This window comes from Hypanus sabinus, chromosome 5, assembly GCF_030144855.1.
Source record: "Hypanus sabinus isolate sHypSab1 chromosome 5, sHypSab1.hap1, whole genome shotgun sequence".
NCBI lineage: Eukaryota > Metazoa > Chordata > Chondrichthyes > Myliobatiformes > Dasyatidae > Hypanus > Hypanus sabinus.
Window position 1 is genome coordinate 85231226 of NC_082710.1, and position 15610 is coordinate 85246835.

At 43.5% G+C, this 15610-nt stretch overlaps 1 protein-coding gene across 1 annotated transcript in view; it reads left to right on the top strand.

Moving 5' to 3' along the window:
* The first annotated feature begins 3011 nt into the window (after positions 1-3011).
* LOC132394274 (contactin-associated protein-like 5) overlaps positions 3012-15610 on the top strand; it is a 1716192-nt gene continuing 1703593 nt past the window's right edge. The window contains exon 1 of the mRNA XM_059970198.1: positions 3012-3220. Coding sequence (XP_059826181.1) covers positions 3136-3220 — 85 coding nt within the window. The 5' untranslated portion in view covers positions 3012-3135. The remainder of the gene's footprint in view (positions 3221-15610) is intronic.

Consider the following 15610-nt stretch of genomic DNA (forward strand, 5'->3'; position numbering starts at 1 on the left):
TTTGAGATCAAGCGTCCATTTTATTACACTAGAAAACATTTCAATAGTTTTATAACAGCAGGGTAGAAACGGTTCTTCAGCCTAGTGGCACACCCTTTCAAGTTCAAGTTTGAGTTTATTGTCATTTAACTATACGCATGTATACAGCTAAACAAAACATTATTCCTTTGGGGCGAAGGTGCCAACCATAGTATGTACATATAGTACGTCACACAGACACTGCACATATAGTTACGATCTAGTGCATACAGTCACAAAATAATATTAGCACAAGTCCCTGAGTGGCCTGGCCTGAAGATTGACAGGCTGACTGACATAAGATTGACATAAATTGTGAGGTGCATGTTTAGGGAAGAGAGAAGGCAGGGTATTCTATTATAATAAAACACAGTTGTATAAATCTGTGAAACCGTAGCAATAAAAGATTAAAAGTGACCCAGTGCAGGATGAGATTGTGTCAGTGAGTTAGGGGCTGTGTGTGTATGTGGGGTGGGGGAGCAATAAAAGCTTTTTGACCGGTTGTAAATGTGTGTCGGGTGGCAGCAGGGGGTTAAGACGTCTAACAGCCTGGGGGAAGAGGCTGTTATCCAGCCTGACAGTTCTGGTTCTGAAAAGAGAATTAAGAGACATATGGGGCAAAGATGTTTTTTGCGTGTATTGACCCTGAACTCCGACTGTATGAAGATAAAATTCACTTTTATTGAGCAATACGTCAATAATATTTTTAATCCTTTTGGTCACAGGTGACATAACTTTCATCCTGCGACTTGAACACAGAGCAGATGTCTTGAAACATCCTTCAACTAAAAAAATGGTAAAAGATCTCATTATTGAGCGTCCGGGTTTTAAATTGTACAGTGCCGGAGGGCGGTGAAGAAAGATGCAGAAGGTGAGTGGTATTAATGAACAAATAGACGATGAAGAACCAGCCATGCTTGTCCGTGGTGAGGTGTAGTTAATGAGTAGCGCTGTAGTCTCCCATCCTGACATATCATGGAGGTACGGAAGCAATCCACTTAACCCGCTGTTGGTATACACATTAAATGGCAGTCCTCGGGAAACTGCTGCGTGCCTTCAGCCATATGGAGAGATAATTTATCATTAATCGTTGTGCATACCTGTCGCAGCTTTGAGCAATGACCCCGGCTATCATACTTCTCCGTCTAATCCAATTACTCTAACTATGCCCAGTTAGTTGCCCTAGCTATCAGCAACGGCTCAGACAGCAGTGCTCCCGATAATCGACCAGTTCTCCTCAGTTTAAGTGCAGCAATGCTTCAAGCAGTTTGTAATGAGATACCTGCCTCTCATTAATTAATCTGTATTTTGTAACAATAGCCGGCTGAGATAAGGATGGAAATGTATTGAACGTACGTACGATCTGCCGGTGTTACATGTGCGTAACTTGGCGAACTGCTTTTTTTTAAGTTTGCAACCAGCCGGATGTTTTTTGTAATATAGAGCTGGAAATGATGAACGCGGCGCAGTTCTGAAACGAATTGGTTGAACACGATTCTCGATGAGCGGTATACTGATATCGTTAATATGTGGCTGTCATAACGCAGTGATCTACCTGGGCACGAAACAGGCAGCCGCTCAGCTTATCACGTTCCATCGACATCCCTTCGATGAAACGCGGAGTAACGCGTTTACATTAACACGTGGACTCTGTTATCATTTAAGGAGAGTTTCTTGCAGAGCAGCTTAGGCTGAATATTTTGCGCCGTGTCTTATAAATAAAACAAAAGTTTCAAGCAATACTGACCAACTTTCAATGCTGTTTGATGTGACTCGGCCAGTGACCGTGCAGAAACTCCGATAGCGGACGGACCAAGAATTTGCAGCCGGATTCCAGTCCGCGACATGAAGCGCGCGGCCCAGGATTCCGCAGCGTTAACACCGTCCGTACTCGGTCTGTACTCAGCCCAGCTCCGCGCTGTACAACCTCCTGCCAGCTCCAGGATAGTTCGAACAGACCGGCTAAAGTAAACAGTCTCCGGAACTCGGAAGTAATCAATGTCCTTGAGCACATTTACAATAAATAGAGATGATGAGTCTCTATCAGTTGTTTACCACATTTACTCACAGATGCCGGAACTCCTTCGGCTGCGGCGTGGCTGGTGAAAGCGGGGTGTTCCTTTGACACATTGGTAAATTCAATGACACTATTCTATGAATATTGATTGTAAATAGATTAGTTACAAACTAAAGGTCGGCGGTCAGAGTTAAGTGAGGGAATAAACCGGTGCTCAAACTCCCCCAGTCCCCCTTTTCATAGCTCCTGTCGGTTTTAATTTGTTAACATTCTTGCGGAAAGGTTTGGGCAAACGGACCATGCAAGGAATAGGAAATAAAAGTTATTGGTCTGGTTTACGATTTAACCACTGTTAATCTGAGTTTAAACTGTTTCCCACTGGATTCTAAAATGCCACCGTTGACGTATGTAATCTAATCACACAGAATCGAGGGGGAACGGCAATTAATTAATCAATAATCAATAAATCATTGTGAACATTTAAATAGGTTAATAATAACACCCATGATTCTTGTCATAATTGACAACATACACTATCTGAAATAATGAGATCAGTTACTGTTCATCTTTGAGTTAAATACATTTCAATGGGTTTATAGGAAAAATCCTGCCTCTTTTGTTCACCCTGCCCTCCACCTTCCCTTCAGAGATTTCCTCCATCAACGGTGTCCAGTGAAGTACTGAGGTAACCTGTGGGCGGAAGAGGCGCTCGTGTGTTTCTGAGGACCGTGTAAAAAGACTGAACCGGCGCGCACAGGGACCGTCCGTCACCTCTCACCCCTCCTCGAGAGCTGCTACTTGCATCTGTTCGTTCTACGTCCGTGATTCCGGGGATACACAGCCTAGCGCAGCAGAACGTGTAGCGGCGGGATGGCGTGAAGCAGCAGCTGGTTCGAAGGGGGAGGAGGAGGAGGAGGCAAAATTGAGAGGGAAAGAGAGGGAGGGAGGGGTGGGGGAGAGAAGAGAGAGAGAGGAAGGAAAGAGGAGAGAAGGAACTCAGATGCGTGCTGAGGTGACGAGGAGCGGGGAGTTGCTATCCTGATCGCGCGCTCTCTCTCTCTTTTTCTCTCTCTGTCTGTACCACTCGATCTTGTTTGAAAATGGATTCGTTCGCTGGTATCAAGCTGTCCTTTGCCGTCTCCCTATTCATCAGCTTGTGGGCGTGTATAGCAACCGCTCATTCCCGTAAGTACAGCTCTTAATTTATCCTTATAGACCCTTAATAAGTGCCGCAGCCGACCCAGGGGCGAGGCAGGGGTTCTTTCAGTGAAAGCATCCCTTGGTCATACTAGGTACAGGGAGGTGAGATCCCCGCTCGCATCAGACGGGGAGAGTGATGTGTGCCTTTTCAACCATACTCTCGAATACACCGCAACATTGAATAATAGGAGTTTTACACTTCATTATAACCCCAGCTGGGTTTGTTTTCCACTGTAACTTTTTGCTTTTGAATGGAAGTCGCGCGATCGATGGTGTACGGAGCCCCAGTAACTTGTCGCACGCGGCGTGGGGGTATTTGGATCTCGCCGCTCGCAAGCCCGGGGTGAGACGCTGTGGTTACAGGAAACCCTTCGGCAAAGCAAGCTGTTGACAGACACTCCAGACAGCCCGCGACTGTTTACAAAATAAAGCGCTCCCCCGTTGCATCCGAACAGAGCGCAGTTCACGTAAATGCGAGTTTAGAGGGAGAATCAGACGAATTGCGAATCTTTAATCGGGAGATTAAAGCTAAAATCAAGAAAGGAATCTAAATAACTCAGTAGCAATTGAAATTTCAACGTAAGGCGATAATTTGTTCAGTTACAGGACTGCTATAGAAAACACAGCGAGTTATTTTAAAAACAGAACTCAGAAGTTATGGGGGGGGGGCTTAAACTTAATTGATTGAACTAGGACGATTCAAATCCCAGACTGATTTATTACCCAGTTTGCTGTTTCTCTTAAGCATGTAACTACCTTTTGAGCAAGGTTCCTTCTTTCTCCGCACTGGCCAGGTCAGAAAAGTTACCTCCGCCCTACTCGCCCTGGCTGGCGTCTCTTCCGCCACCGGAAAGTTGCAAGACACTTCGAATGCGGAAACTCCGGATTGGATAATGCAGTCCCGAGTTTCCACATTTATAGCATGTTCTCGAACACCAGAGCAAGAGCCGTGTGGTTAGTTGGGACGGAGTGTTTTACGTTTTAATTAAACTTCTTCAGCGAAGCATGCTCTCAAGTAGCTAATCTATGCCATGAACTGGTATTGCCCCTCCACCTTCATGCTCTTAAACCAAACTCGCCCCATCTCTGAACTGTTCCCACAGCCTATGGACCCACTTTCAATGACTTCTGGATAATTGGTGCTTATTTATTATTATTTCCTATTTTCTTTAGTTTTGTGTTCGCTCTATTTACTGTCTTTTGTACGTTTGTCCGTCTGTTGGGTGCGGTCTTTCATTGATTCTATTGCATTTCTTGTGTTTGCTGTGAATGCCCGCAAGAAAATGAATCTCAGGTGTGTGTGTATATATATATATATGTACTTCGACCATAAACTTACCTTGAACTTTTTGAAGCGTATAACAGCAATGCATTTCCAGTACACATGTTTAAAAGTTCAGTAAGTAAAACTAGCGGGTGCAATTTTTTCTTGGATTTTTTTCACTCCATCAGACTATGTATTTCCCTTTATCTATTTGATAGTTGTTAATCTGTTGCTATTATTATGCATCATGCAGTCTTTCCCCGGTGTGCAAGTGTGTTTGTACACAGATCAATTTCGGGTATACCTTCAGCACAGGGATGCCTACCCGCAGGGACACCGCGCGACTCAAAGCTTTCTGTGGTCCCAGAAACTGTGGGATTACGCTTACTATAGCTAACCCCAACCCCCTAAATCACAGGTGACCATTTTAGTAAACTGTAAGTAGCAGCCCACAATCAAGCCATAACCATGTAGTTTCAAAGTGACAAGTCCAAGTGACAAGGGAAGTGAGTTGGTCGTGGAAAACGTTCAAGTAACATCTCGGCAGGTTGCAATCATAATGGCATATCTCGTTGTAAGAAAGTTCTAACTTTGTTAAAGAAGATTTATAGAGTCTTTTAATTGAAACCGTCACCAGTCGACAGTAGTTGCATGGATAAAACAAAAATGCGTGTCACAGCAGAGCAAAAGCAGCCTGTTACAGCCGGTCATTCTTCAAGCAACATTCAGCAGACAATTGCGATACCTAAGGGTTTTCGGCTGTCACAAGTTTGTTGTTTAGTTTGACGTATAAACCAAGTTTCACTTCTGCAGCTGTTTCTTGTGTGAGTCGTTCTCTGAGCTGCAGTTCTCTGCCAGGCTACAGATGTCGCTGTAGAGCAAATGTTGCTCAGACAAGTTGCACTGTGCCTAGCTAAGGAAAATATTAGTTTTAAAATGTTTTTATTTATCATTCATCATTGAAGGGAATGACAGTGGACAAGTGCTTGGTAGAAGTTGGGGATAACGTCATTCTTGTGAAACTTTAATATCCCCTCAGTATGTACACCACCTCAGTATTTCCCTCTCTTTTTGCACGACTTAATTTATTTTTTCTTTTTTATATATACTTCTGATTGTCATTTATCGTTTTCTTATTATGCATTTTAATGTACTTCTGCAGCAAAACAACACATTTTACGACATACGTCAGTGAAATTAAATTTGATGCTGATCTGCAGGATATGAAGTTAACGCAAAATCAGTCTATTGAAGGTACATAGGGGTTTAGAAAGAAAATATTAGCTTTAACAAATATTAACAAAATTTGAACTAATTTTCAAACGGTCAGTTCTATTCTTAATAGATTCCTGTAGTGCGTTGTGTGAGTTCAGGTTAGGCCCAACAATTACTTTCAGTTGATTACTTTCCTGAGATGAGACGGGAAGAGGGTGTCTTTGGATTCGTGTTAACTCTAAGAGAGGATAGAAGCTCAGAAACCAGCCCCACTCCCGTGTAAGGCTCTACGTCAGACCACTGAGTCAGTCTTTGCATTGCACAGTAGTTGATTGGCCAGTACAGTAGATACCAGCTAGTGGACACTTCCAACTTCCTCCCCCATTCAGCTTGAGAAGTACAAGGCATCTAAGGTATGCCAGATTTAACCTGAATACATCACCCGCACCAGGACATGTTTACTAGTCAAGTCTCTATGTTCCTTTCAGTTTTATTACACTATTTCCAAAGGATCAACAGTACTGATCACAACAGCGTCGGAGACGGATGTCGGCGAATGTTGTCTCGTATAGCTAATTATTCGAACGGCTTACCGCAAGTTTCGTTTGACTGTTTTACACATCAGAGCTCCAGAGTCGACTTAACATCATTCTTGTTTTATTTACCTGCAATAGTTGTTCCTTTTAATATATTAAAATAAAAATAAAAAATATGTTTTGCTTAATAAGATGGCAGACTCTTACTTACATTCAGGGGACAGCGACTTTAGCTCCTTCAATTGGAGATCTGAGGTGCAGTTTAATTTCAGGAACAAAATACCCAATTCGAACCTGAAGTGCTCTGGATCCAATGCTATTACTTTATAAATCAATAGTCTATCTTTGATAAAGAAACCTTTACTTTTTAAAAAGGCCTAATTTTATGTGCCGCCTCGAAATTAGGAATTTAGGCTTTAAAGACGAGTTTCGGAAGTGTGACTGGTATAGTCCTGATTACAAAGGGCGGGTCATTAATGTGATCAAGTTTAGTGTTAAAACTAATTCAATAAAATGAATGCAGAGAAATTATATCCTCTATTGGCGAAGCTAGGAACAAAAAGGGGCTATTTTAAATTTAAAGGGATATCGAAACACTTCTCCTTCGGTAACAAGTTTGGTCAGAAACATTTGTGGATTGGACGGAAGTTTTTTGGAAAGCTTTGACTGCTTCTGAGCGGAGCTGGGACATTAGGACACCTTTTTTTCAAGAGCTGGTGCTCAGGCCACTGTTGTGTTGAGCTGCGGATTGGAAATGTCCCCACAGCTTGAATAAGATCGCAGAAGTATTTCAATGTAATGTGAGGGAGTCGTGGGGGGTGGGGGGAACAGGGAGAACATCATATTCGACTTGTGTATTAAAGAACTGCTACTGGTTTCAAAAATAATGAAATGTTAACATGGAAGTCACATGCTATTCAATATTTATGCAGAGGGGTCTCATGACATTTTTGTTATCGATAGGTGTCAGAAACACACTGAGTCTCAGCAATTTGCAGAACGGTAAACTTTATTTTTCGAGTCTGCAGAGTCGGACCCAACCAGCTCCTGCTAGATTGAGTGCCGAATTACACTTTGCACAGTTTTTTATACCCTACTTGTTTACAATTTTGTGAGTTGCACCCATGTGAGGTGCAGACATTCTTCCTTAATCTCATTACAAAATTACAAATGTGATTACCCTTTGGCCCACTTATCAGCCTCAGCGCATTAACACCGTTATTGTTCAATCGTTAAGCATGTCTTCCCGTTACCTGTATCGCTTCTTTAATCAGCAAGCTATTGTTTCATCCTGATTTTGCAAATTGGTTTATACGTTGCCCTGCAAGTTGCTTTGCACGTTCTTTCTGTGTCAGCACATTCTAAATGGACTCCTTAAGAATCATTTCTCTCAATCCACCCTTTTTCTTTTTAGAATGTGCTATCAGTTGGGCTTTTGCCACGGGTTTACATAGGCATCTTCCTCTAGCTCTATTTCCCTTTGTAGGAGTACCTGAACAGGATCAGCTGGGGCCCTTGGTTGCATGACTTGTCTTGCCACCCGAGCTACTAGCTCCCGCAAGCAGGGGATCAGACATGGTAGCAGAAGGAGGACCATCAATCCCCCTCCTATAACCCCTAAAGCGGTTCGCCACCAGCCTCCTTTCAACCATCCGTCCAGCCAGTCCCAGTACCCCAGCGGCTTCCAGGTCTGTACCGGCACCTGGGCCAGTTTCCTTATTTTATCTGATATTTTTTGAACCACCTTTCCGTTGTCATCTATCTTTAAGCAGCAGTTGGTTAGATTAAACTTTCCACATACTCCTCCTTTTTGTTGTAGTCATAACATTTCTCGTTTACATGCGAGTGTGATACAAAGGACCCTGGAAAAACCGTCATGCCCACCCTTACCGTCGTCCTGCACTTATCACATCCCCCTTCAGCGCTTCTCAACAATAGCAGTATATACATTACAGTCCCAAAGTTCATTCTGTCCGTCTTTTGAGCTTTAGCACCATCGGGTCTTCTCCCTGGACGCAAGTCCATTCTGCACCTTCTTCGGGCTTTACGGGTCCCTTGATTCTCGCGGCGTGGGTCCACCCTTTTTCTTTTGTCCTTACTGCGGCTTCGGTGGTCAGTAGCACCTGGAATGGGCCTTCCCACTGCGGCTGTAACTTCTCTGGCTTCCAAGTCTTAATCAGGACCCAGTCACGGGGCTGAGTTCGGTGGAGTGCGAAGTCCAGAGGTGGGGTTTGTGCGAGTAACCCCTTCCTGCGCAATTCTGCAAAAGAACGAGACAGTGCCTGTAAATAGTCCCTTACAAAGACATCTCCCCCTTGCAGGGAAGGATAGCCCTCCACCTTGTTCCAATATGGAAGGCCAAACAGCATTTCATAAGGGGATACTCCTATATCTTTTCGAGGAGCCGTGCGGATTCTTAGTAGACCAGGGGTAGACACTTGGTCCAGCGTAGCTTGGTTTCCATCATTAGTTTGGTCAATTGCGTCTTCAAAGTACTGTTCATCCTCTCAACTCTTCCTGAGCTCTGAGGGTGCCAGGGGGTGTGCAGCTTCCACTGGATTCCTAAGGCGTCACAGATTAGCTGGTGTGTTTTTGAGGCAAAGTGTGTTCCCCTATCTGAATCAATAGACCCCATTATTCCATATCTCGGGACTATATTTTCTAATAGGATCCGTGCCACTGTAGGGGCGTCCGCTTTAGTGGTTGGGAATGCTTCCACCCACCGAGTGAAGTGATCCACAATTACTAACAGGTACTTCCATCTCTGAACTTGTGGTAGTTCCGTAAAGTCTATTTGGATCCGATGGAACGGTCGGACGGCTAGTGTTTGTCCCCCTTTATGGGTGGCACGCATCATTTTCTTGTTTACCTTTTGGCAGGTGTAACAGCCCCACACCTCCTGTTGAGCTAGTGTGAATACCCCTTTACAAACATAGTCCCTTAGGATAGTGTCGCACATAGCTTGCACTCCCCCATGGCTTTGTTGGTGTAGTTGTTGCAGTATATGACGAGTTACTTCCTTATTCAGTACTTGCCGTCCGTCGGGGGTCTTCCACTCGCCTTCTGATGTTTGTCGGGCTCCCCTGTTGATTCCCCGTATAAGAACTGTGCCGGGTTACAACTATCGTTCCTTTCAAAGCTTACATCATCCCCGACCATCAGAATGGTTTCGTATTTCAGAATGCGAGAGTCCGTCAACCACCGCTGAGCTTTTTGGGCTAAGAGGGTGCTAACGGAGTGCTGGGTATACACCGTCATTCTTCCCCCAAAGGTTAATTTCCGTGCTTCTTCTACTAGTACGGCTGCTGCCGCTACGGCTTGTATGCACGTCGGCCATCCCCGGGATACCGGGTCTAACATTTTTGATAAAAAGGCCACAGGTTGCCGCTTTCCTCCTTTTTCTTGGGTTAGTACTCCTAACGCAGTTCCTTCATTGTTTGTTGCATACAGCTGAAAGGGCTTTTCCAGTGCTGGCAGTGTTAATACCGGGGCCCGAATTAGTTGCCCTTTTATTTTCCTGAACTTCTGTTCTCCTTCTTCGGTCCAGCTGATTATTCCCCGGTCTTCCTTTGCCAATTTGTCGTACATAAACTTCACCAGGGAGGTATAATTCTCTATCCAAATCCGGCAATAGCCCACTAAGCCCAGAAATTGTCTTATTTCCTTCTTTGTCCTGGGAAGCGGTATTTTAGTTATTCCCGCTATTCTTTCTGGGGTTATTTGGCGGTGCCCTTTACTGACTCTGTGTCCGAGATATGTTATTTCCTTCTCGACAAATTGCAGTTTCTTCTTGGACACCCGCAATCCTTTTTCTCCTAGGTAATTCAGGAGTCTTATAGTATCGTCTCGCACTACCTCCTCTGCTGGTCCCGATAGTAGTAGGTCATCGACATACTGTAATAGTTGGTTCTTTTCGGTACAATGGAATCCAGCCAATACTTGCTCCAGTACCTGTTCGAATAGGTTTGGGGACTCCGTGAACCCTTGGGGCAAGACGGTCCACCGGAGTTGCTTCTTCCGCCCAGTGAAGGGATTTTCCCATTCAAATGCGAACATATCTCGGCTACCTTCCTCCAACGGGCAACTCCAAAAGGCATCTTTTAGATCTATCACACTGAACCATTCATGTTCAGGAGGTATTTTGCTCATTAATGTATAGGGGTTAGGCACTACCGGGTATCGTGTTTGGACTACCGCATTTAAGCCTCTCAGATCTTGAACCATTCGATACGTGCCGTCGGGCTTTCGGACCGGTAGGATGGGGGTATTAAAGGGTGACATACATTCTTCCAGGAGTCCATCTGATACTAATGTCTCAATTACAGGTTGTAATCCCCTCCTCCCTTCCATGGCAATGGGATATTGCCGTCTTCTCTCTTCTGCTTGTTTGTCCCACTGTGGGTCGTTTACTGGAAATTTCCGGTCCCCTGGTAACTCATTCGGCTGTTCCCTTTCCCAAATTGATATTGCAGCTTGTCGTATCATTTGCCTCTCTTGTGCAGAAAATAGCGTTCCCATAATCGCATGCATTTCTTCCCAAGTGTAAACATTAGGTCCTAAGAATTGATCCAACTGTTCTGCCAGTCCCATTGGATCTTCTAATAAAGTTTTCATATCTTTCTTAAATCCTCGTACTTCGGTACTTGTCAGAGGGACGTTTACAAATCCTGTTCCTCCCCGTTCTCCTCCCATTGGAACCTCTCGAAGGGGACACAGCTGTACCTCTTCCTTTTTTAATTCGTCTTTCTTTTTCTTATCTGCTCCTGTCACACTCCTTGTTTCGACGTTGTCAGAAACACACTGAGTCTCAGCAATTTGCAGAACGGTAAACTTTATTTTTCGAGTCTGCAGAGTCGGACCCAACCAGCTCCTGCTAGATTGAGTGCCGAATTACACTTTGCACAGTTTTTTATACCCTACTTGTTTACAATTTTGTGAGTTGCACCCATGTGAGGTGCAGACATTCTTCCTTAATCTCATTACAAAATTACAAATGTGATTACCCTTTGGCCCACTTATCAGCCTCAGCGCATTAACACCGTTATTGTTCAATCGTTAAGCATGTCTTCCCGTTACCTGTATCGCTTCTTTAATCAGCAAGCTATTGTTTCATCCTGATTTTGCTTTTTCCCTAACATCCCTCTCTTCCCTCTCCGGGTCTATTTCTTCTGTTTTTTCACTTTCTTCACGTCCTCCCTCTGCTCCCGCAAGGGGCGCAGAAGGCTGGACATAGGGAGGGGGTAAATGATCGAGTGGGTCCCACTTCCGCTCCCCTTTAATGCCCAATTTAAAACTCTTTGTTGTTACCCCTGGCCAGGGAGCCCAACAAAAAGCATAAGCAATTTCTTCCGGTTTTACATTTGGTTTTGAATTAACGTAAATGTTTAAGGCTTGTCGTACCCAATCCTCCTCAGACCCAAGCCGCGGCCACCAGACCGCAGGTTTTTCTATCGGCTGTTTCGACCAAATTAAACAGTACTGTATCATTTTTTTTCTTTTGTTTCCCTTTTAGTCTTCCACATCCCCAATTCTCAAACATTCTACCGAGGGGGCTATCAGGAGGAACCCCCGGGTATGGTCCCGGTCTTCTCCGTCTCCTCTTTCTTTTTAGAGCCACCCCCTCCCATCTTATTCCGCTCTTACTTAATCAGGAGGACCCCCGGGTAGCGATCCCGGTCTTCTCCGTCCTTACTTATTCCCGCACCGTTCTACTATAATAGTAGGCACTTACCCGGTGCGTCCTGGGGACTTCCAGTACCAGGTACTGTCCCCTTCTCCCCGTTTACCGCTCTGCGCTGTCCGGATATCACTCGCTCAAGCCGCGTTGGAGCGACGAGCAAGGAGTCAGGGACCGCCAAACTCGGCGGGGTGCACCGTCTCCGATGTCCTTCCTCGTGTCCACCGCGGCCGGAGTGTGGAATCCCGGACGAGCCCCCACGTTGTCAGAAACACACTGAGTCTCAGCAATTTGCAGAACGGTAAACTTTATTTTTCGAGTCTGCAGAGTCGGACCCAACCAGCTCCTGCTAGATTGAGTGCCGAATTACACTTTGCACAGTTTTTTATACCCTACTTGTTTACAATTTTGTGAGTTGCACCCATGTGAGGTGCAGACATTCTTCCTTAATCTCATTACAAAATTACAAATGTGATTACCCTTTGGCCCACTTATCAGCCTCAGCGCATTAACACCGTTATTGTTCAATCGTTAAGCATGTCTTCCCGTTACCTGTATCGCTTCTTTAATCAGCAAGCTATTGTTTCATCCTGATTTTGCAAATTGGTTTATACGTTGCCCTGCAAGTTGCTTTGCACGTTCTTTCTGTGTCAGCACATTCTAAATGGACTCCTTAAGAATCATTTCTCTCAATAGGTGATTTAAGAACAAAAGTATGAGTTTTCTCAAGTAGACATTCGGACCTCAGTATTTCCATTTCCCTTGATATTGGCAATATACTCCAAAATATCTTCCCTTTCTCTCCAGGTGGCCACATGATTCATCTGGGCAGCCATTTGAATCATATTGATGTCGCTTTACAGCCATTTTCAAGAAGATAATGCCGTACTACCTCTCTATGCCAAAGTAGAACACCCTGTGCGTGTATAACCGCCCCCGCCAGAAGTGTTGGTGTTTAGCTTACAAAAGAATTAGAATACTCTTGTCAGTTTAGGAATTGATCGTTGAACTTCTTGATTAAATATATATATATATATATAAAACTTAATTCGTTGTAAATCTGAATGAAGCGTGGCACACTTGGGAAACAGTGAAGAATTTACTGATTAAGTGCTGCCGGGTACATTATGCGTCCAGCCACTGAAGTACCAGGGAAAGCGGACGGGGTGGGATGGGGGGGGTGGGAAGAATCTCCTGTTGATTCTCATGGTAAATTAGCAGCGATTCACGCATCGTTAAGGGAGCCTGCCATGGTGCTTAAAGAAACCCCAGAGTCAGCGCAAGTCCAGACGCGGTTGAATCTTTCCAATGGGGTCAGACGGTTTGCAACTGTGTGTGCTGTGCAATGACTAAAAGAAATCCGAGCGGTACTCCTTGTATGAGTATCTTAGAATGCATGCCCTTCAACCAGTTCATACTGAAAACTCTTACCTCACCAAAGCTGTTTTTTTTTTCGTCCTATGTCTCTCCGGGCACTATCTTTGCATGAAAATATCTACAAGCGTCTTCTTTGTAAAACGGTCCAGGATTAATGCAGGGTTGGAGAAGTGTACATCATTACATTAGACACATCTTCGATCCTCAGTACACGTGTAGGGACCGTGCTGCTTTAAGCCCCTTTCCACTTCATCGAACTTAGAACATAGAATATAAATACGTACAGCATAGGAACAGTGAACAGACCCATCGCCCCACGGTGTTGTCCCAAGCTAATTAGATGCGTAACTACTTCCTTCTTCCTCCTTACTGTCCGCATTGCTCTATTCTCTGCACATCCATAAGAAAAGTTTAAATTATATTTCTATAGGTTATGCAATATACAACTGAGCATGAGAGTTTTTCACAACCCTGCTCACTATTCCATAGAGGAACTGAAGTTGTTTAACAAAAATGTTTACATTAAGAACAGTCCTGTTGAAGCAAAGAAAGGGAAGCACAGTAGTGTAGTGGTTAGAGTAACAGGACTGCAGTGCTAAAAATCTAGGTTCAATTCCCGCCACTGTCTGTAAGGAGTTTGTATGTTCTCCCTGTGGCCACATGGGTTTCTTCTGTGTGCTTCTGTTTCTCCCAGATTCCAAAGACACTACAGTTAGTCTTAATGATTCTTGGGCTGCTATCCTGTTGCTGTGAGCTTTGTGACACTCTCAAGGGCTTTCCTCAGCACGATCCTCAAACTGTGTTGGTTATAGATACAGAAATATCACATTTAATGGAATGTTTTGTCATACAGGTGACAAATAAAGCTAATCTTATAATCATAAAAAGCAGTTTCTAGTAATTGTAAGCTCTGCAAACAAACGAATTATTTACTTTGAAATTAACTTTACAAAAGTGAAACAGGGCAGAAGTTGGAAACTGGAGATAATGACAGAGAATTCTGAAAATATTCAGCAAGGCAGAAAGTAGCCATGGAGAGAGGAACATAAATTTCACATTGAAAGCCTAATCATGCGAACTGGAAAAACAGATTTTATCTTCAAGAGAAGGGCTGGAAAGTGTGTCTGCAATAAGCTTAGTCTTAATTTAGAAACAGATATTTCAAATCAAAGTCCTAGTGCCATGGTTGTTTTATATCAAGTTTCAGTTTATTGTCTAATCTGATATCAAGTAGCAAGGATTAAAATTAAATGATATATATCAAATGACAGCATTATCTGATTATAGATTTGAAGAGGAATAAATGGATTTAAAAAAATATTTGCATTATTCTTAGGATATTAATGTTGTTGACAATGCTAACATGCATTGGCCTAACAGCCCTGAAGCAGAGAGTAAGTAATTTTGTTAGTCTGTTGGGAATCCTATGACTAACTGCAAAATTCAAGAAGAATGATTAGAAATGTGTTAGATGTATTCAAGATAATGATGCATTTAAATGGGTTAACTTGGCAAATGTAGATCCAATTCCAGCTAGAACACCACAACATAGAAACAAACCTTTCAGGCCATCTACTTCATGACAAAATATTAATCTTTCTGGTCCCAATGACCTGTACCTGGACCATAACCCCAGGCACCCCTCCCATCCATGAACCTATCCAAATTTCTCTTAAAAGTTAAAACTGAGACTGCATCCACTGCTTCGGCTGGCAGCTCCTTCTACATTCCCAACATCCTCTGAGTGAAGGGGCTCCTCCTTATGTTCTCTTTAAACACTTCAATTTTCACACTTAACCCATGACCTCTAATCTCACCCAATTTTAATGAAAAAAGCCTGTTTGCATTTACCCTATCAAAATAAAAACCCCTCAAAATTGAGAGATATTAGTGATAGATAACTTTTGTTTCTGTGTCTAGCAGTTATGACTATAAGGGTAGTGGAAAGATTCAATCATAACTTATAGAGGGTAACTGGATAACTAATTGAGAAGGACTTGTTTGCAAGGCTATTATGAAAGAGTGGAGCAATGGGCCCAGTAGGGTTGCTCGAAGAGCAAACATGGATTTACTGTGTTGAATGAACTCCATTTGTGCCATAACAGTTTGATAGTTTTATCTATCTGTAGGAAAGGTATCAATAAACTTGAACGAGAGAAGTTACAAGGATCTTGAGGAACTTGGAACACCTGAGTTACAGGGAAAGATTGAATAAGTTTGAACTTTATTCTTGGAGTGCAGGAAGATGAAAGATCTTATCGCGGTACATACACTCAGTGGCCACTTTATTAGGCACCTACTGCACC